Below are 22,634 nucleotides of genomic sequence, written 5' to 3'. Positions count from 1 at the left end.
GGCTAAGTGTGCTTTGGAAAAGGCAAATTTGATTGAACCGCATAATAGAGATGTTATTGAACAGTTGGAGGAAGTTAGGAATTCTCTCTTTTATAATCAATCTGATCAGCACAAGAAAAATTTAGGTTCTTCTCTCTGTTTACAAGATGTTGATGTAGTGGTAAGTTCGGCTGCCGACATTACAAGTGGTTCATCATTAATGTCGGATTCTAGTAATGATGTTGTATCGTCTTTAGATGCTATGGAGTTAGGTAGTACTAGTAGTGATAGCAATGAAGTTAGTTGTGCCTCTGCCTTAAATGTCGACTTGGATCCGTGCTCCAATCAGGAAGAGTTGGGTAGTACTGATTGTGATAGCAATGACGTTGGTTGTACGTCAGTCTTAAATGTCGACATGGTACCTTGTTCCAATCAGGAGCAAGGGGATCATTTTTTCACTTTCAAGAAAAGTGGTGGCAGTAATTCCAACCTTAAGATTGACACCAACTCTTATAAAAACCTTCTTGAGGGTAAGACCATTTATGTTCACCAGCAAAAGCTTTGAACTACAATGACTGTACGGGCTCACAACCTTCCTAAAAAGAAAACTTTGACGGGAACTCCCCATGAAGATTTTTCAAGGGAAGCAGTAGTTCCCTCTTCCGGTCCTTCGACTGAGAAGCTCAGTTCAATTTCAAATCTTACGATTTCAGAGAATGTCAAGTTGGTCAAAGATGAAGCTATTTTTCATATCAATAAGAAGAAACGTCTGATGCATCTGCTATTAGCAAGGTCTCCACGACTCAGTTTGAATTTACGGCAATTAAAGAACAGTTAAGCAAGAAAGGTAGTTGCAAGGTGGAGCGGACCAACTGTCACGGTCAAATGTCACGAGCTACTGGTAATTTGAAGAAACGTTCTTTGGTATCTGTCGAGCTTTTATCTTCTTTTTGCAGGTACACTAAGACGGTTGCAGAGGACAAGGGGAATAAAAGAAAGGACGCTCGCTTAATTCAGTTCGATAACCATTACCATCCACCAGTCAAGAAACGTCGTTTATCGTCTTCTTTTGTTTCTAGTTTTACCACGGTATCATGGGTTTCAAGTAACTTAGGCCCCTCTACTGGACCTGTGTTTGTTCTCTAGTTGGTTTGCGTATCTGAACCTATGTAGTTTTCGTTTCTGCTTTTATAATAGTACATCTTTGTCTAAAAAAAAAAAATAGTATGTTAAAAATTTCGTTCCACCGAAATGCACGGTACCTATAAATTCCTCAAAATTGAAAAAACCCTAACAATCCCAATTAAATCCCCCAAATATCCCAAATCCGCCTTACCGCCGCCTCCAAATCCGATTCGCCTCTCTCGCCGGCGATCTCATCGTTCCTTAAAGGTCGTCGGCGAGAGTCCATCTTTCTCCTCAATCAATCGTTTTTGCGTTTTTCGTCGTATCCTTTCAATTTTAACGCTCAAACCGTCAGTAAAGGGATGACACTGACAAGGGCATAGCCTTTGATTGAACAAGATAAGAAAGGTATCAACTGTGAAACTTCTTTTGCGATCAGCAGGTTTATTCTTGTTTCTTTCAATTTAGTTCGTTCCATCCTATATGGTTTTTGCTCTTTGGTCTTAAGTTCGTTCATGTGTTTGATCTGATTTCCATCCTGCGTTGCTCGTCTTTGGTTGTCTGTCAAGTTCAGCTTCTCCTGGGATATAGGATCTTCCATCTGCTTTATTTTGTTATCTGCATAATCCCGTGTTTAATTTTTTGCTTTCTAAGATGGACTATCAATTCCTTCTTTTTAATCTATGTGATTTGGTTGTTGTGGTGGATAATGGTGTCGAAGATGATGACCTTGCTAAGTTGGTCATGGAATTGGGTTTTTCTTCTATCTCTAATGTTCATGTTGTAAAAGATAGTGGTAACTCCCTTTTCAGGGACAATTGGTCTCCCTTGTGACGGGTTACCATTTGTGACGGATATTTTGTGAGATAAAATGGTAACAAAATGGGTTAGTGGAGAAAGGGGACCACATGAATAGTGTTGCAGAGAGAGAAAAAGTGGGTACATTGTGAGGTAAAATGGTATCCGTCTTCAGCTTGTGACGGATATGTTATGTCTTCAATGAGAATTTGTGTTTCAGGGAAGGGAATTTCGTCTTGGCTGCTCGTCACTACACTCAAGCGCTTAAGCTCTTATGTTTCCTAGGCCTTCCACCCGCGCATGACCAGCCTGTAGCCACTTCCCTCTGCCTCTCCCTTGTCCTTAATTTAGCAGGTTGTGAGTTAAAGTTGTCTCAGTATAATCGGGCTGTTTGTTACAACACTTTCGTTTTATCTTTTGATCCGAGTAATGTTAAGGCCTTATTTCGTAGAGGCATGTCGTTTAAGCATTTGAATCTTCTCAACTAGGCTCTTGATGACTTTGATCTTGCTGTGAAATTTGAACCACATAACAAAGATGTTAATCGGGAACTCCTTTGTTTGGCTGACCTTTTAGTTTTAAATGTTAATGGGAAACGGGTCTCTTCTCCTTTCAACCCTTTGGTCTCAGTCAAGAAAGGTAAGAAACCTTTGCTAGCCAATGATATGGTTAATACGTTTGAAATCCCTTCGGCTTTGGATGAAGCTTCTTGTAGTAGCGTTCCTTTGGTTACTGATGATGTTTCTTCTCTTGCTGCAATTACAACTCCTGCTATTGATTCCGATATTCCTTTTGTGAGTGATTCTGACATAAAAATGGACTCCGAAAATCTAGTTTCTGCCACTGTTGGTTCAGGTTCTAACATTATGTTGAACTCGGAAAGCCTAAATGAGGCTTTACCTGCTTTGCCAGCTAAGGATGACTCTATTCCCTCCAATACTTTTATCTCAAGACATGGAAAATACTCTTTCACCAACAAAAAGCATTCTAATAATAAATTGAGTTTGTCATCCCAAGATTATGAGAATTTGTTACTTGGGAGGAATCTCCTTTTTTTCCATAAACGATCTTTGTCATCCTTGAAGGTTTGTCCCCTTATCTCCACAAATTTTATTCCGACGGGAACTCCCCATGAAGAAATTTCAAGGGAAGCAGCAGTTCCCATTCCTTATCCTTTACATGAAGAACACAGTCAGCTATCTTCGCATTTGGGGTCTGAGAGTGAGTTGGGTCTTGAGGAGTCTGATTTTCATATTGCCAAGAAGAAACGGCTTTTGTCTTATACGTCTGTGGTTAGCAAAGTATCCTTGGTTCAGTTTCAATTTGTTTCAGTCAAGGATAATTCAGTCAGTAAGAAATCGAGCATGAAGTGTTGTCTCAAGTTGCAGCATTCCATTCGCAAGGGTCGAATGGTTAGGACAGGTGTTAATTCGAGGAAGAGATCGCGGGTTTCTGTTGATAATTTACCTTCTTTTTGCAGGTTCACAGGAAATGCCACTTCTAATGATGTTGCAGTTACAAGGTCTAAAAGGAAGGAGGCAGATTTAGTACAGTTCGAGGACTTCTATCATCCACCTTTTAAGAAATTTCGTATTTCAATTTGTGTTAGTTTGCCTTGTAATTTTCGCTCAGTTAGTTCTAGTTCTAGTTGTTTTGGGGTATCTAATTCCCCTATGTTTGGTATTGTAAGTTGTTTGTTTTTCGTAGCTGTTTAATTGTATACTGTGTAATATCGTCTTTATAGTTTTATAAAATAGTACACGTTTGTCTAAAAAAAAATAGTATGTTAAGACCTCTTTAGTTCATGACGTTTAATCTATGACGGTAAATATAAATATGTATTATAAAATTTTTGGAGTGACGTTATCTCACTAAATTTTCGATATACCACTTTTTTGTAACTCTTTATGTGATTCTCATGATCCTTTTATTGTTAATCATTGATCAGAATGACTCTTTATTTTCATACATAGATTCATACTAAGCCTACTTATTCGAAGTTTAGTCATAATTCGTCTATATTTTATTGGTAGTATTATTTTTACTTTAAATCGTAAAGTGATTTCACAATAAATTTATTATATGAATGTTTTTTCTGAACAACATTACAACAAGGTATCAATGTCCGCATTTTTCATTAAATTTACAAAATTTTATATTCGCAGTTAATTTATACGAGTAGCGGAATAATGTTTTATAGATGGATAGTTAAATTATAACACAAATATCATTATACCTCCGGTGGTAACAATAGCATCATACAATCAAGTTATATCTTATCGAGCTTATGTGTAATTTTTTTTTTTGAACTTTAATTTCTTAAAGTTAATTTTTTTATATTTAAGTGAGTGAGTTCAGAAATTTTATGGTATAACTCGACTTCTTTAAAACAAAACTCGAAAACTTTATTATATAGCTCGGGTTCTATAGCATACAACTGGGTACAACTGGTTGTAGGATCTATTAACTAAATTATAATGTTAGCATAATGTAAAAGCTATTGTTATGGATGAAATCCACATAAATCTAGTCAAAATAATGCATACGTATAAAACATATTTACACATAAGAATATCTAATAAAATAATCAAGGAATCTAAAAACATATACGAAGTAGTAAGAATTTAGAATCCAACAATTACAAAGCATGAGATGCTGCAATGATTCATGATGAGGATCTCGAATCCAAGAATATTTCCATATTTCACGTGTGAAAAATCGAGTTACGAATAAGTTGCCCTCTGAAGAATGTCCACTGTTTTTGGTCCTGGACTTTCTTCTAATGATTTGTATGCTGTTCAGCCCGTTTCATCTACAATAGATTTTGCCAAGGCCCAAATCTGGCTCTACCGACTGAATTAATATTGACGGACAGGGGCGGACGCAGGATTTTGGTATAAGGGGGGCACAAAATTATTTTTCAATAAACTATCTCCTCTTTTTACGGCGTTTTTTAAATATTGAAATTTTTGTTGTACAAAGTAATCAATAATGAAAAATATTATCAAGCTTTCAATGAATTTTTCTTTACTAAATAATGTTAATTGTACAACGGATTTTTTCCCCTTTAATACTTTTAATTTTAAACAATTATAATGTATGCTATTAAGGAATTTAACTTTTATGATATATTAGACATTCTTAATTCTATTATGAACAATAAGTACTATTGGTCTAGTGGTTGAGATGTTAAACACCCTATCATTAGGTCTAGAGTTCGAACTCTATTAAAAACTAATTTTTGATTAATTGTATGTAAGTTATATGGACAAAGGCCCAAAATTAAAATGATAACAAAAACTAGTAAGTGCGCCGGTAGTACGAATCAAACCTTAGATCTGCAATTGAGGAGCTATTACCTCGACCAACTCTGCCATAATGATTATATGCATATATTGGATGCTTAAACATATAAATTTCAGAAATATCATGGTGGGCATGTGCCCCCCCTAAAATCCGCCCCTGTTGACGGATTCTCTTTATATGTTTGGGTAATTTTCACCACAAATTAACCTGGTGACATGGCGAAAAACTATTGGAAGAGTATGCCAACAACGGATCAATGATGTGGCGTAAAACTATCTCAAACAAGAGAAGCACAACTTATCCAGTGCACAATTGCACACTACTAAGTGAAACAATAAACTCCATAAGAAGTGAGAAGTTGAGCAAAAGTAGGGAGTGGATGTTGAGGAGGAGCGTGCTAAGGAAAAAGCTTATAAATAGCACACAAGACCAAGCAGCATGGACATTCACTCATTCTCACAATCACAATTCCAGAAAATCGCCAGCCATCAATATCCAAGAGATCTTATCTTTATTAATTCAGAAGACAATACTCAATTCAGGGCGTGCCACGTCATTAATTCAGTTTTTTTTTTTTGGAAATACATATTATGGTGGGACCCGTTAGTGTGCAATGTATTTATTTCTTCAGAATTCCGGCTATACAAACATGCGACAAATCCCGTCTTAGAACAAATACTATGAAATAATACTATGATATAATTTTATATATTCCGAATAAATGAAATAAAGGCATATAAGCGGAATGAATTACAAATCGGAATAAATGAAACTAATTACAAATAAATGAATTACATAATTTAAAAAAAAATTAAATAATAATAAAATTACATAATTACGAGAAGGAATTACATTTAATTACGGGATTGAATTACATATAATGCGAATAAATTACATGCATAATTTATAAAAACTAGATAGTACGATATATTTAAAAAAAAAACATCCTTTGTTATTTCCTCTTAAACCATTGCATATGAACACGTATTTGTAACAAGTTTAAACATTAATTATGTATATCGCTGATTTAGACCAACTAGATAAGTACAATAAAAATGCAAAAAAAAAAAAAAAAAATCATCCAAGAACATTAATACCAGCCCAAATACATACCCGTGCAATTTTGCACGGGTTTAAAACTAGTTAGTCTTTATTTCCGTAATAATTGTATTAGCACATTGTTCCTCTTCAGTACCCCAGAAAGTTATAGTACATACATTGGCGGGATACCGACTCCTCCCGCGATTTTTCCCACATTCGGGTTTCCGCGTCACTAATTTCCTTGTGTCATTCACTTTACTCACACCTTTATTTTGTTCCTTCAGTTTGTCAATTCAAGTCATCGTCAGATTAAATCACAATTGACCGCTTTAACCCACCTAAGATAAAATAACTAGTCGGTAATTTATTACCAAAACAGTTTGGCGCCCACCGCGAGGCATAGTGGTCATATTATAAGTTAACCTTCCAAGCAGTAAGCCCAATATATCCGGATCATATCAGAACACTTCCAGCGTCCCAAGTTCTACCTCACAGCCACCTATGGTGCGGTCGCTTCTGTTGGTGATTTATGTTAATCACTATATCATTTGAATGCAATCGGAATTTGGCCAAAAATCGTAGCGAGTTTGACCGTTATAATATGGGTTAGGGAGTGTGGAGTACACGCTCATATAAACGAGTTTGAATGAGCAAATTTTAAGAATAAGTCACAATGCAAGTTAGTCGATGAAATCGTAGCACAAAATTGGAAAATTGACTAACCCCTATCGGGGTTGCTAGCCCCGATCGGGGCCGTTGTTGTATAGTGAAGATTTCCAATTTTTTGTTTACGTGAAATTGGAAAAACCACGTCCCCGATCGGGGACGCTAACCCCGATCGGGGTGAGTGTTATTTATCGGGTTCCATGAACCGTGTTGCATTGTTTCATACTTGTCTTTATGTTCCGTTTGGAAAGTAACTACCTTTCGTTTTTCTGATTATTTTGCATTAGTATATATATACTCAAAGTATGCATGAGAAAGGGTTAGAGAAAATAATAAAAACAAACCTTATTTTCAGATTTTTGTATAACAAACAAAATATAAAAACTTCATAAGTTTTCTCTTGTTTTGCCTTAGAACAAGAGAGAATTTGGTGTATTATCCTAGGAAAGATTTCTTGCAACCCAAAGGCTTAATAGGGTAGAAATACTTTCTAAGGAAAGCGATACATTTCGTGATCATCAAATTATCCATGTTCGATTTGTCAATTACCCTACACAAAACTACAACATTCTTAGAAAGTATTTCCAGTTTTGACAATGTCGAATATTAAGGAAATGACATCCAAGTTTGGAAAACTTGAGAAATTTGAAGGGGTTGATTTTAGGAGATGGCAAAAGAAAATGCATTTCCTACTCACCACCCTCAAGGTTGTGTATGTCCTAAGTACCCCAATGCCGGAGCATCGAGATGATGAAACAATGGAGGAAGCCCGCAACCGTCTCAAGTGGGAAAATGATGATTACATTTGTCGGGGACACATTCTAAATGGTATGTCTGATTCTTTATTTGATGTCTATCAAAATTATGAGTCGGCAAAGGAACTTTGGAATGAATTAGAGTCTAAATACATGGCCGAAGATGCTTCTAGTAAGAAGTTTCTTGTAGGCAATTTCATGAACTATAAGATGACGGACTCAAGGCCGGTAATGGAGCAATATAATGAATTGCTCCGGATATTGGGACAATTTGCCCAACACAAGATGGAAATGGATGAATCCATTTCGGTGTCAAGTATAATTGACTTGCCTCCTTCTTGGAAGGATTTCAAGCATATGCTCAAGCATAAGAAAGAGGAGTTGTCTATTGTACAACTAGGAGGGCACTTGCGCATAGAGGAGTCTCTTAGAGCGCAAGAGGTTACTAAAGGCAAGAACAAGGAAACTATGGAACATTCTTCAATCAATATGATGGAAGTAGGTGAAAGTTCTAAGGGATTTAAGGGGGAAAAACGCCCCATGCCTAACACCAATGATGACACAAACAAGAAACCCAAGGATGCTTGTTGGATATGTGGAAAGACCGGGCACTTTAAAAATGATTGTCGGTTGAAGAAGACCAAGAAGGGTTCTAATTACAAGAACAAATCCGGGCAAGTGTCTAAGGACAAAGGCCCTCCAACTCATCAAGGTCAGAATTTTGACAATGGTATTAAACATATTGAAAATTATGTACCACTAATTTCTGAGGCATTTTATGTGCAGGATGATGAGATTGCATGGTGGATTGATTCGGGTGCTACTAAGCATGTATGCAAGGACCGTAGATGGTTCAAGACTTATGAACCGGTTAATGACGGTTCAATTCTTTATATGGGCACCGAATCAACAACTCCAATACTTGGTCGTGGTGTAGTAGTGTTAATATTTAGTTCCGGGAAATCTATTCATCTTTATGATGTTCTTCATGTACCCGGAATTAGGAAAAACTTAGTTTCCGGCGGTCTCTTATCAAAGTATGGTTATAGGCAAGTGTTTGAGTCGGATAAATATGTAATAAGCAAATGTGGTACATTTGTAGGATTTGGATATTTATGTAATGGAATGTTTATGTTAAATATTATGAATAAAATGAATAATGTTGCTTCTAATTTCATGGTTTGTCATAATGAAAATATTCCACATCTTTGGCATGCTAGACTTGGACATGTTCACTTTAAAAGGATGATTAATATGTCTAAACTTGGTTTAATTCCACCTTTTGATTCTAATGTTCAAAAGTGTAAAACTTGCATGATGAATAAAATTACAAGACAACCTTTTAAAACTATTCATAGTTGTTCACTTGTCTTGGATTTAATTCATAGTGATTTGTGTGACTTTAAGTCTTCACCATCTTTAGGGAATAAAAACTATGTTGTAACTTTCATAGATGATTATTCCAGATTTTGTTATATATATCTTTTGTCAACTAAAGATGAGGCCCTTGAAAAGTTTAAAATATTTAAAAATGAGGTAGAATTACAACAATCTCTTATGATTAAAAGATTGCGCACCGATCGAGGTGGAGAGTATTATGATCCTATGTTCTTTAATTCATGTGGCATTGTGCATGAGGTTACTCCACCGTATACTCCACAATTAAATGGTGTAGCGGAGAGGAAAAATCGTACTCTAAAGGAGATGGTTAATTCTATGTTATCCTACTCGGGATTGAGTGATGGTTTTGGGGTGAAGTAATGTTAACGACTTTTATTTATTAAACAGAGTTCCTAACAAAAGGAACAATGATGTAACCCCATATGAACTTTGGTACAAGAAGACACCAAACTTAAATTACATTCGAGTTTGGGGGTGTCGGGCGGTAGTAAGATTACCGGAACCCAAAATTAAGACATTGGGTGAAAAAGGCATTGAATGCATATTTATAGGATATGCTATGCATTGCAAGGCATATAGGTTCTATGTTATAGAACCTAATAGATCAATTGCGGTAAACACCGTAATTGAATCTAAAGATGCAATATTTGATGAAAATAGATTTTCTTCTTTACCAAGACCTAAGGACATTGTTTCATTAAATAATGGAACAAATGAGGAGAACATTAATGTTGAACTTCAAGATGAGTCACCCGAACTCCGTAGAGGTACAAGGATTAGAAAAAGAAAGTCTTTTGGTCCAGATTTTCAAACCTACTTGGTTGAAGGATCAAGAGAGGAGGTAGGATGTCAATATGAGTATTGCTACCATGTTGATGAAGATCCTAAGACATTTGGTGAGGCTATGATGTTGCTTTTTGGAAAGAGGCCATAAATGATGAGATGGATTCCATCATGGGAAATAATACTTGGGTCATAACGGATCTACCTCTTGGATGCAAACCTTTGGGCTGCAAATGGATCTTCAAAAGGAAGATGAAAGTCGATGGCTCAATCTACAAGTACAAAGCAAGGTTGGTAATCCAAGGTTTTAGACAAAAAGAAGGTATTGATTATTTTGATACCTATGCTCCGATTGCTCGAATTTCTACTATTAGATTATTAATTGCACTGGCGGCGATTAATAATTTAGTGATCCATCAAATGGATGTTAAGACCACATTCTTAAATGGGGACTTAGATGAGGAAATTTATATGAGACAACCGGAAGGGTTTGTTATGCCGGGAAATGAGCATAAGGTGTGTAAGCTTGTCAAATCCTTATATGGACTCAAACAAGCTCCTAAGCAATTGCATAATAAATTTGATGAAGTGGTTTTGTCAAATGGTTATAAGCTAAACCAATCCGACAAGTGTGTATATAGTAAATATGATGATGCCAGAAATGGTGTTATAATTTGTTTATATGTTGATGATATATTGATATTTGGTACCAACCAAAATCAAGTAGACCTCACAAAGGCCTTTTTATCATCAAGTTTCGAAATGAAAGACATGGGGGAGGCGGATGTTATACTTGGTATAAAGATTATAAGGAAAAACAAAGGAATTGCATTATCTCAATCTCATTACATTGAGAAGGTACTTAAAAGATTTAAGTATGATAATTGTTCTCCGGTTAGTACCCCCATGGATCCAAGAGTAAAACTTATTCCCCATACGGGTGATGCAATTTCACAACTTGAGTACTCGCAAGTGATTGGATGTTTAATGTATGCAATGACGAGTACAAGACCGGATATTGCCTATGCAGTAGGAAAATTAAGTAGATACACAATTAAACCAAGTACTCATCATTGGGTAGCGGTTAAACGTGTATTACAATACTTAAAGAAAACCATGAACTATGGTTTGACATATATGGAACATCCATCGGTTATAAAAGGATATTCGGATGCAAGTTGGATCTCCAATGTGGAAGATCATTCTTTTACAAGTGGATGGGTATTCTTGCTTGGTGGAGGCGCCATTTCGTGGGCTTCTAAGAAGCAAACTTGCATTACAAGTTCGACAATGGAGTCGGAATTCATAGCCTTGGCTTCAGCCGGAAAAGAGGCGGAATGGCTACGGAATTTAATTTATGAGATTCCGTTGTGGCCTAAACCTATATCACCAATTTCGATTCTTTGTGATAATGAGTCTACTTTGGCTAAGGCATATAGCCAAGTATATAATGGTAAGTCGCGACACCTAGGTGTTAGACATAGCGCGGTATGAGAGTTGATCACTCAAGGGGTGATATCGGTGAGTTTCGTGAGATCTCAACAAAATCTAGCTGATCATTTAACCAAGGGATTGGCTAGGGACTTGGTGTACAAGTCAATGATCGGGATGGGTCTAAAGCCCTTTTAACTTATGGTGCTAGGACACCCAATTCCCCTCTAATATGACATTAGAGGTAGAATTCAATGTGGGAAGCCTATTATTTTAAGTTGAAGCACAAAGTTTAGATAATCCTGAAGGTATGTGCTTAGACCTACATGATATGTTAGGATGAAGTTCATATTCTTAATAGATCTTTTGAAAAATTGCTTTTGTAGGAGCATGAAGAAAAGAGTCTACCTATGTGAGTGTGAAGTTGGCCGCTTCAAGAAGCTCGGGCTTGGCTTTTAAGCACTCATGAATGGATAGGGACACTAGGCCGTGTAATATAGTGTCGGTTAATTAGCTTGTGAAGTTGTAATAAATTTATATGTGTTTTATCTTCATGTATTCAAATGACTTTGAAGGGTTCAATCCATTGTGACACCCCGATACTCGAATGCAGAATGTATAATTCACTAAGATGAAAAGTCAATCTTCGTGACATTTTCGTTTTATGTATAAGTTTGGTTTGGTTTGTTGTTTTGAATCAAGGATTGCATTTAAATGGGGGAGGAATGTTGGTGATTTATGTTAATCACTATATCATTTGAATGCAATCGGGATTTGGCCAAAAATCGTAGCGAGTTTGACCGTTATAATATGGGTTAGGGAGTGTGGAGTACACGCTCATATAAACGAGTTTGAATGAGCAAATTTAAAGAATAAGTCACAATGCAAGTTAGTCGATGAAATCGTAGCACAAAATTGGAAAATTGACTAACCCCTATCGGGGTTGCTAGCCCCGATCGGGGCCGTTGTTGTATAGTGAAGATTTCCAATTTTTTGTTTACGTGAAATTGGAAAAACCACGTCCCCGATCGGGGATGCTAACCCCGATCGGGGTGAGTGTTATTTATCGGGTTCCATGAACCGTGTTGCATTGTTTCATACTTGTCTTTATGTTCCGTTTGGAAAGTAACTACCTTTCGTTTTTCTGATTATTTTGCATTAGTATATATATACTCAAAGTATGCATGAGAAAGGGTTAGATAAAATAATAAAAACAAACCTTATTTTCAGATTTTTGTATAACAAACAAAATATAGAAACTTCATAAGTTTTCTCTTGTTTTGCCTTAGAACAAGAGGGAATTTGGTGTATTATCCTAGGAAAGATTTCTTGCAACCCAAAGGCTTAATAGGGTAGAAATACTTTCTAAGGAAAGCGATACATTTCGTGATCATCAAATTATCCAAGTTCGATTTGTAAATTACCCTACACAAAACTACAACAGCTTCCAGCCGCAACAGGAACGATGGAGCCAACAGCCCTCATCAGCAAAATGGTTACCACCGGTCAGCCAGCCAAGATAACCACGGTACCAGCTAAGCCACCTCATTCGTCTAAAACCTCATATGTGGGAGGAGTGCGCACAAGTAAGGTGTCAAATATATCCAGCCAAACAAAGACTAGCAGGGAAAACAGCCCGGAATTTGCAATTAGAAGGGCGAAAATTTAAAGTGGATGGCAATCGAGTAATGACATAAAGCTTTTCAACAACGAAGGCCGAGGGTTTCTTCTAGCTAGTAGCAGTCCCTTGATCCAACTGTATCAGTTTTATTCTCCGCACTCTTGTAAAGATGGTACATAACATCGCGGGGACGTCCGAAATACACAAATTCCGTGTGTAGTTACTGTGTGTTAATATGTGTATCTGATGTGATGGACTAATCTTCATAGTTAATGCATTATGACATGGAACAACCAATTGTAAAAGAATTTAGAAGGGTATTATTAGTTAAAAACAAAACCAATCAATGTGCTCAACAATATCTGTAGGTACTGAAATTTTATTTAAGTGTCGAAAATATAGAAATTAATTAATTTGAGTTAATAATAAATAAATTACTCAATTTAATTATTTTTGTCCCTTTTAAAATCAAATTTGGGTCATTCTGAGTTATTCGGGTCCAAACAGAAGTTAAATTGGGCTAAAATTGCAAACGAGCCGAGAAATGGGCCCACAACCCTAAGCTGGAGAAAGCCCAACTTTTTCTCTATAAATAGAGCGAAGTTCTTTCATTTCGAAGATAGAAAAACTCGAAGAAAAGAAAAGCTCTGGAATTCTCTATGAAAATCTCGTGAAATTCAACGTAAGCAGTCAACAAGCACAACAAATTCGTGCCGCCTGCGCAAGAAAACTCAAACATTCAAACTCGAATATTCAAACATTCAAACTCGAATATTCAAACATTCAAGAGAGACTCAAGTCATTCGACCCTCTCAAGAATACAAGTCAACGTCGCGCGTAGAGTGCATACACCCTCTACACGTGCACCCCCTGCAAAACGCACGCGCACCCCTTTCGTGGATCGTGCACGCGTACCCTATTTGTTTAGTTAGAATCAGAGGATTATTAGAGATTGTACACGAACTTTTCTGATATTAATAAAAACTCATTTTGTTTCCTTGTTTTGTATTTCAACTTATCGCAATACAAAATTTGTCGTTACAAATTTGGTGAACCCGACGTGAACATCTCTACCTCTCATCTCTACTAGTTTACAAATTAAGTCTACCGCTACAAGAAGATGTCTACCAAGCAAGACACCTCTTCCAGCACCCCCAAGAAGACCTACGCAGCTATCCTGCAGGATACTCCTGCTGCTGCTTCCTCCCCAGCCACGCAATCAGTTGGCATCTGCACTAGAGGAATGGCAAAGAAAGCTGCTATCAACGCTGCTGCTACTAGCCTACACTCTACACATGTCCCTACCAGGCCACCCAAGATCTCTGTTGCCTCTATAGCTGCTGCTGCTACAACTATCCTTGCTGCCTCTACTCCTTCGCGTGAAGAGACTCGAACTTCTAAGGTCGACAAAAACTCTTCCCCTTGCAAACCTAGGGCGTCACCAAAAAAGAAGGATGCCTACACTCCTATCAGCGCTTCAGTCATGGTGATTTCTGGTTCTACACTTGAGGAGCAAGTCCAAAGCATGAACAAGCTCCTTGAAAAGATGATGAAGGAGAATGAAGAAAAGAACAAGAACATTGATGAACTTCAAAAGGAAGTGGTGGAGCTTCGCGAGAAAAGGATCTCAAGTGAGCACACTGACTCTGACAAGGATGATGATACTGATAAGGACGATGACAAAGATGATACTGGAAAGACTCCTGGCAATGAAATTGGCGCTTTCACTGAAGAGAAGCTTAAAGAGTTGATAGCTAAGACAATTAAAAGTCAGCTAGGTGAAAGTTCGACAAGTAGTGGACGCTACATCAAGCCTTATACTAAGAGGATTGACAGTCTGCGCATGCCTCTTGGTTATCAGCCTCCAAAGTTTCAACAGTTCGACGGGAAGGGAAATCCAAAACAACACATCGCCCACTTCGTCGAGACATGCAACAATGCTGGAACTAATGGTGATCGTCTAGTCAAGCAGTTCGTATGTTCTCTTAAAGGAATTGCTTTTGATTGGTACACAGACTTGGACTCTGAGTCAATTGACAGTTGGGGTCGGATGGAAGACGAATTTCTTAACAGGTTCTACAACACTAGGCGTATTGTCTGCATGAGTGAACTAACAAACACAACACAATGGGAGGATGAACCTGTCATCGACTACATCGATCGATGGCGTGCATTGAGTCTGCAGTGCAAAGATCGCTTGAGTGAATCCTCGGCAGTGGAAATGTGCATTAACGGGATGATATGGGATATTCTTTATATAATGAAAGGAATCAAGCCAAAAAGCTTTCCAGAATTGGCAACCCTTGCTCACGACATGGATATTACAATCAAAGGGTGTGGCAAAGCTCGATCAACCTCTTCTAAGGCACCAAGTGAAAAGAAGGAGTTCAGAAAGACAGATAAGAGCTTCAAGTCGATAGGAAATGAGGCAATGGTCGTCGAAACCAGCGGCTCGCCCGTCAAGATCTCATCAAAGCCTAAGTATGAAAATAAGAAGGAACCATATACTTACAATCAGCGGGACAAGCCCACGTTAAAAGAGTTACAAGCTAAGAAGTACCCTTTCCCAAACTCTGACCTATCCGGAATGCTAGATGACCTTCTGGAGAAAAAGGTTATACAACTGCCAGATTCCAAGAGACCTGATCAGGCTAACAAGATAAGTGATCCCAACTATTGTCGCTATCACAGACGGGTAAGTCATCCCCTTGAAAAGTGTATAACACTGAAAGAGAAAATTATACAGCTCTCCAGAGACGGAAAGAATATCCTTGACTTGGATGAAACAGTAGCTACAAATTAAACTACTGCAGTATTGGAGCAGCATGAGGAACATGAGGAGCCAACGATGCATCGTGGGTGGGATGTATACATGTTGCAATTCGGGAGCCTTGAACCTGTTGCTATATGGTTTCAAAAGCCATCTTCATCGATATCCTCCAAAGCAGGATTAGGTCCTCAAGATGAAAAGAATGTAGATGATGATGACGAAGGGTGGACCTTAGTCACTCGCAAGAAGACAAAGAAACAAGTATGGCAAGCAGTCGAACATGTCCATCATCGACGAAAGCAATCAAAGAAGATGAAATCCTGCATGTCTGATAGGGATAAGAAGTCTGAAACAGTGGTCAAACCACATGTCTTGCCTATCAATACGCCTAAGCAAAAATCGTTGAGTCATATTGCTCTAGAAGAATTCCTTCCAAGAGATTTCTTGAACAATGTTACCGTATGTACCATTTCTGCATTAGGCCATGATGATAAAGAAAAAGTAAAGGAAAACGAAGCAGATGATGTAGATGATGTGGTACCATCACAACAATTGCAATCTTACCCTCAAAAGGAAAATGAAGTTGTAAAGGCTCTCAACGCCCTTCCTGCAAATATGGGGTGGAGGCAAATCTTTCACCTGCCAAAAGAGAAGCGTCAGAAAATACTCCAAGGAATTGATAAACCAGAACTATACGCTGGCAAGATGAAAGATGTAGGAGAGTTTGCAGAGCAGTCAACACAATGTGTCTCCTGCAATGCAGCCTTGACCTTTTCAAATGAAGATCTGCTTCTTGGTTCCAAGCCTCACAATAGACCGCTTTATGTGTCAGGCTACATTCGAGGACAAAAAGTCAATATCATCTTAATAGATGGAGGCTCAGGAGTAAATCTCATGCCCAAAGCAACCATGAAAGAGCTAGGCATCACGGTTGATGAACTTTCTAGTAGTCGAACAGTAATTCACGGTTTCAACTTAAATGGAGAGCGGGCTATCAGCATGATTCGTGTAAGCCTTAGCATGGGTGACTTGTCATCTGAACCACTCTTCCATGTCATCGAGGCCAAGACATCATTCAAGTTATTATTAGGTCGACCATGGAAACATGAAAATGGAGTCGTTGCATCAACCCTCCATCAATGCTTGAAGTATTATCGCGGCGGTGAAAGGAAGATAAATAGAGACGCCAAGCCTTTCACTAAGGTTGACTCTTTTTTCACTGATGCAAAGTTCTTTGAAGAAAATGGTACTTCTAGTGAGTTCATGCCAACTACCATTTCTTCAACTGGAAAAGGAGGTAAGCTGAAAGAGAATACCAAAGAAGATGTTTTTACGTGTCATATTAAAGAAAATGATAAGCAAGATATAGACAACACTAGTAAAGCATCTACTCCCATTACATCACCCAAGAAGCAAGAAATGCCACAGAAGTCTACCTCGCCAGTATTGCGGTATATTCCCAAGTCTCGCCGCAAAGAAGGAGATAGTCCTTTTGCAGAATGTCTAACAAATAGAGATCTTAAAGACAAAAGTAAACCAAGCTCAATGATCAAGCAAGAATGGATGGCGAAAGTCACCACACCTCTTCCAAGTTCAAACCAAATGAAAGTTATGAGACCTCCTCCAGTCGGTTTCGTCTATTCATCAAACCAATCATCAAGCAATCAGAATGTGGGAATATTTGATTCCAACGCATATAAGATACTGGAAAAGGCAGGTTACGACGTTACAAAACCAACTCCGCTTGGGAAAGTTGTAGAAGTTGAACCATATGGGCTTAACAAAACGCAACAGGAGTTGTACAAGCAAGAAGGAAGCTTTATAGAGACTAAAGCGGGGCTTGGTTATAAGTTTCCCACACCCGTGAAGATCAGTGCTCGTAGGAACAGAACTACTACATCTTCACAACATATCACAAAGGAAGAGGTGAGAGAGAATGAAGCGAGAAGACATTAAAACACTATCAACATCTTCAGTCTTCGACAGGATAAGTCCACCTGCACAGAGAGCCCGTCCTTCTGTATTCGACAGGCTGGGGAGACCGAGTCCTACAACAAATCGTCCTTCTGTCTTCACTCGACTGGATAAACGAGGAACAAATGAAGTTAAGTCGTCAACCCCTCCGCCATTTACAAGAAAGAAAGGTGCATTAAGTGATCGTTTAGGTGTTCGTTCAAATACGGTCTTCACTCCTTTAGAAGCCTCCAATAATGATAGTGGTAAGACTCTTCTGTGCTCAACTTCTGTGGAAGAAAACGCTGAAGAAGTAAGCATAAGTGATGACTTGAGAAGCGCAATAACCTCTCGCATGAAGCGTTTGCAAGTGGTGGACATCATCCAGCATGAGCCACTAAAAGCACGAAGACGAGTATTAGTTCTCACTGGTCTCTCCTCAAACAATGTTGAAGAGTCTAAACCTCCATCTTCACACTCCCGTGATGCAAAAGACTTGGAAATTGTGACTTCTTATCATATCACTGCAGAAGAGATAACTGATGACAACGAAGAGGTAGAGGCTGACAAGGCACCTGAAAGGCTTGAAGATGAGGTACAATCAACCGTAGATGATTTAAAAGAACTAAACCTAGGAACTGATGAAGATCCTCGTCCAATCTACGTCAGTGCTCTGTTGACTAAAGAGGAAGAAGAGGAATACTACAAATTGTTGGTTGAATACAAGGACGTCTTCGCTTGGAGCAACAAGGAAATGCCTGGACTAAGCCCAAAAATTGCAGTTCATCGATTGGCAATCAGAAATGGAATCAGTCCTAGAAAGCAATCTCAACGTCGCTTTAGAACGAAGCTTATACCTGAAATCGAAAAAGAGGTTAACAAACTCATTGAGGCTGGATTTATCCATGAAGTCAGATATCCTACCTGGATAGCTAACATTGTTCCAGTCAGAAAGAAAAATGGGCAACTACGTGTATGCGTCGACTTCAGAGATCTTAATGATGCATGTCCAAAGGACGACTTCCCTTTGCCAGTTACAGAGTTGATGATCGATGCAACTACTGGCCACGAAGCACTCTCGTTCATGGATTGCACTGCTGGATACAATCAAATACAAATGGCACCTGAAGATCAAGAAGCAACGATATTTCGCACACCAAAAGGGATATTTTGCTACACAGTCATGCCGTTTGGACTTAAAAATGCCGGGGCCACATATCAGTGTGCAATGCAAAAAATCTTTGATGACATGTTGCATAAAACGATAGAATGTTATGTCGACGACGTGGTTGTCAAATCAAAGAAAAGAAAAGACCATGTTAAAGACCTTCGGACCATCTTTGAGAGACTTAGAAAATGTCAACTCAAGATGAATCCACTGAAGTGTGCGTTTGGTGTCACATCTGGGAAGTTCTTAGGGATTGTAGTCAGGCACAGAGGCATTGAAATTGACCAGACAAAAATCAAAGCTATCAACGAAATGCCAGAACCAAAGATGTTGAAGGAGCTGCGCGGGTTGCAGGGACGTTTGGCATACATTCGAAGGTTTATCTCTAACCTAGCTGGACGTTGTCAGCCGTTCAGCCATCTCATGAAAAAGGATGCTCCATTTCAGTAGGATGAAAAATGCAAACATGCTTTTGATAGCATAAAAAAGTACCTGGCTAGTGCACCAGTGTTGGGGGCACCGATTCCAGGAAAACCGCTCATTCTATACATCACCGCACAAGAACGATCGTTGGGGGCAATGTGTGTGCAAAAAATTGAAGACCGCAAGGAGAGAGCACTCTACTACTTGAGTCGTACCTTGGTTGGAGCTGAATTAAATTACTCGTCCATAGAGAAGATATGTCTTGCTTTGGTGTTCGCCATTCAGAAGTTGAGGCACTACATGCAGGCGCATACCATACACGTGGTCTCAAAAGCCGATCCAATCAAGTACATACTCTCAAGACCAGTCTTATCTGGAAGACTTGCGAAATGGGCAGTGTTACTTAAACAATACGACTTAGTGTTTGTGTCTCAAAAAGCAGTAAAAGGTCAGGTTATTGCAGATTTCTTCGCAGATCATCCAATCCCGGCAGAGTGGGAACTTTCAGACGAACTACCAGGAGAAGAGATATTTTACGTGGACATTTTACCTCCATGGCAAATGTACTTCGACGGTCTTTATGAAGACGAGATGGAGCTGGAGCAGGAGTTGTGTTCATATCTCCGCAAAACCATGTAATGCCATACTCATTTACACTCACACAGTTTTGCTCAAATAACGTAGCAGAATACCAAGCTTTGATATTAGGTCTTCAAATGGCAATTGAAATAGGCGTAAGGGACATGGATATTTATGGAGACTCACAATTGGTGATCAGCCAAGTCCTCGATGAGTATGAGGTACGAAAGGAAGACTTGATTCCCTACCATCGACAGGCGCTGCAACTGCTTAATCAACTTGACTCTATCAATATTGGTCATGTACCGAGGAGTGCCAATAAGTTGGCTGACGCGCTTGCTAACCTTGCAGCCACTTTGGCACTGGGGGCAGAAGAATCTATGGAAGTGCCAGTCTGCAATCGCTGGGCAATACCTTTGCTTGAAACAATAGAAGATATAGATACAACATATATGATTTGCGTCTACACGACTGATGAGGATGACTGGCGCCAACCTATCATTGATTTCTTGGACCACCAAAAATTACCTGATGATCCCAGGCACAAGGTAGAGGTACGTCGACGTGCTCCAAAATTTCTTCATTACAAAGGGACGCTCTACAGACGCTCTTTCTTAGGACACTGGTTGAGGTGTCTAAATAAAGATGAAGCCACTGAAGTAATGCACGAAGCTCATTCTGGAATTTGTGGCGCTCACCAATCTAGAACTAAACTTTATGATCGTGTAAAGAGAATAGGGTATTACTGGCCAACAATGGTTCAAGACTGCATGGATTTCGCGAAAAAGTGTCAACCCTGTCAGTTCTACGCAAACTTCATACATCAGCCACCGGAGCCATTACACCCGACTGTATCTTCATGGCCCTTTGAAGCTTGGGGACTTGACATTGTGGGACCTCTCACTCCGAAAGCCTCGAATGGACACGAGTATATTCTCGCTGGTACTGACTATTTCTCAAAATGGGCAGAAGCCATCACATTACGGGAAGTCAAGAAGGAAAATGTTGTGAATTTTGTCCGAACTCAAATAATATATAGATATGGTGTACCACAACGTATTATAACTGATAATGGGAAACAGTTCGATAACCATCTGATGACAAGTTTAGGAGAGAAGCTCAAATTCAGACAGTACAAGTCATCGATGTACAACGCTCCTGCAAATGGCTTGGCTGAAGGCTTTAACAAGACACTTTGCAACTTGTTGAGAAAAGTAGTAGCAAAATCAAAGCGAGATTGGCATGAAAGAATTGGCGAGGCATTGTGGGCCTATCGCACCACATACAAAACTCCTACTCAAGCAACCCCGTATGCGTTAGTGTATGGAGTAGAAGCCGTGTTGCCGTTAGAAATGCAGATCCCATCCTTACGCATTGCTATTCAAGAGGAACTTACAGAAGATGAAAATGACAAGTTACGTTTAGCAGAGTTGGAGGCACTCGATGAAAAAAGACTAGAGGCCCAACAGAAGCTCCAATGTTATCAAGCAAGGTTGTCACGAGCATTCAACAAAAAAGTACGTCCTCGTTCTTTTCAAGTAGGAGACCTAGTCCTTGCAATACGAAGACCAATTATCACTTCTCACAAGCCGGTTGGTAAATTCACCTCTAAGTGGGATGGCCCGTATGTGGTACAAGAAGTTTTCACGAATGGCGCATACAAGATTGCGGATGAAGACGGTGTGCTCATAGGCCCAATAAATGGGAAATTTCTCAAACGTTACTACTCTTGAAACAACACCATGCTCCTAAGCAAGAGCGTAAACTGCAAGCCATGCTCCTAAGTAAGAGCGTAAACTGCAAGCCAGACTCCTAAGCAAGAGTGTAAACTGCAAGCCTCTATGAACTACGTCGGCTTGATCTTGTGAAGTACTGTTTCTACTTTGCAAGTACGTAGGCAACTTGGGTGAACATGTAGCCTGAGTGCAGCCACAAAAAATGTGTATCATACCTAAAAAAAAAAAAAAACGTTTTACCGCTCCTGGCCCGCATGAGTTTAAACTGTGTACGGCTAAATCTAAAAATCACAACGTGTCCTGTTACACTATATCTTATACATAGATATAGTCTAGCAGCCAAATGCAAATTTATAATGTAACATACATTTACATTATATCCAAAAGAGAGAAGTGCGCAGCATATCCGCTAAACACAAAATTACCACGTACAACAAAACAGTGCGAATACAAAAAATTACGTGTGTATACCAAAGACTACAACTCTTACTTACTAAGTTATAACGTACTTCGTTATCATGTCAAAATAAAAATGGGTACGTATAAAAAAAAAGGGATGGTGACCAATGATAAAATTTATCCTAGAGTACCAAATCCATCCAAGCATCTGGGTCCAACGATGATTGCAATTCCAGGACTAAACGTCTCTTCTCCTCAAGAACGGCTACATCTTCTGCACTCAATTGCGGGGTCGCCTCCAATTTAGCGATCTTCGACTCTCTTGTTTCAATTTGGTTTTGAGCAGACTTGCGGGATCTCTCCAAATTTTCCATGTCACTAGCTAACTGACGATATGCTTTATGAGCTTTTTCTAACGTATCCTCTAGTTGAGCTATCTCCTTGCCTACATCAGACATCTTTCCCGCTATAGTGAGACAAGCCGCCTCGGCATCAGCAAGAACATGACTATCTTTTTCGAGCCCTTCGTGCTCTTCAGTAATTTCTTTGCCCAAATCCTCATGGCAAAGACGGTCCCTGGTAGCTTCTTCTAGAAAGCGGAAAGCCTTGACGGTGGCAACATACGACTCTATCTTGTCTTGAAGACGAGTCGGATCTCCTTTAAAGTGTTTTATACATTTGTAAACCAAGGTGGCTTCTT

At 38.9% G+C, this 22,634-nt stretch overlaps 1 protein-coding gene across 1 annotated transcript; it reads left to right on the top strand.

Moving 5' to 3' along the window:
• Positions 1 to 15,754: 15,754 nt before the first annotated feature.
• Positions 15,755 to 19,247, top strand: LOC141651303 (uncharacterized). The gene is made up of 2 exons (XM_074459021.1): positions 15,755 to 17,602; positions 17,682 to 19,247. Exons 1-2 carry the CDS (start codon positions 15,755 to 15,757, stop codon positions 19,245 to 19,247), a joined length of 3,414 nt encoding a protein of 1,137 aa, XP_074315122.1.
• The last annotated feature ends 3,387 nt before the right edge of the window (positions 19,248 to 22,634 follow it).

Source organism: Silene latifolia, chromosome 4 (genome assembly GCF_048544455.1).
Source record: "Silene latifolia isolate original U9 population chromosome 4, ASM4854445v1, whole genome shotgun sequence".
NCBI lineage: Eukaryota > Viridiplantae > Streptophyta > Magnoliopsida > Caryophyllales > Caryophyllaceae > Silene > Silene latifolia.
The sequence above is the reverse complement of the archived record's forward strand: the minus strand, read 5'-3'. Positions and strand labels throughout refer to the sequence as shown.

Bases quoted from the DNA above. Each gene is read 5' to 3' on its own strand.
- LOC141651303 (XM_074459021.1), top strand. From the start codon at position 15,755: ATGCATCGTGGGTGGGATGTATACATGTTGCAATTCGGGAGCCTTGAA. The intron at 17,603-17,681 runs GTGAGAGAGAAT...CCACCTGCACAG, and splicing joins AACATATCACAAAGGAAGAG to AGAGCCCGTCCTTCTGTATT.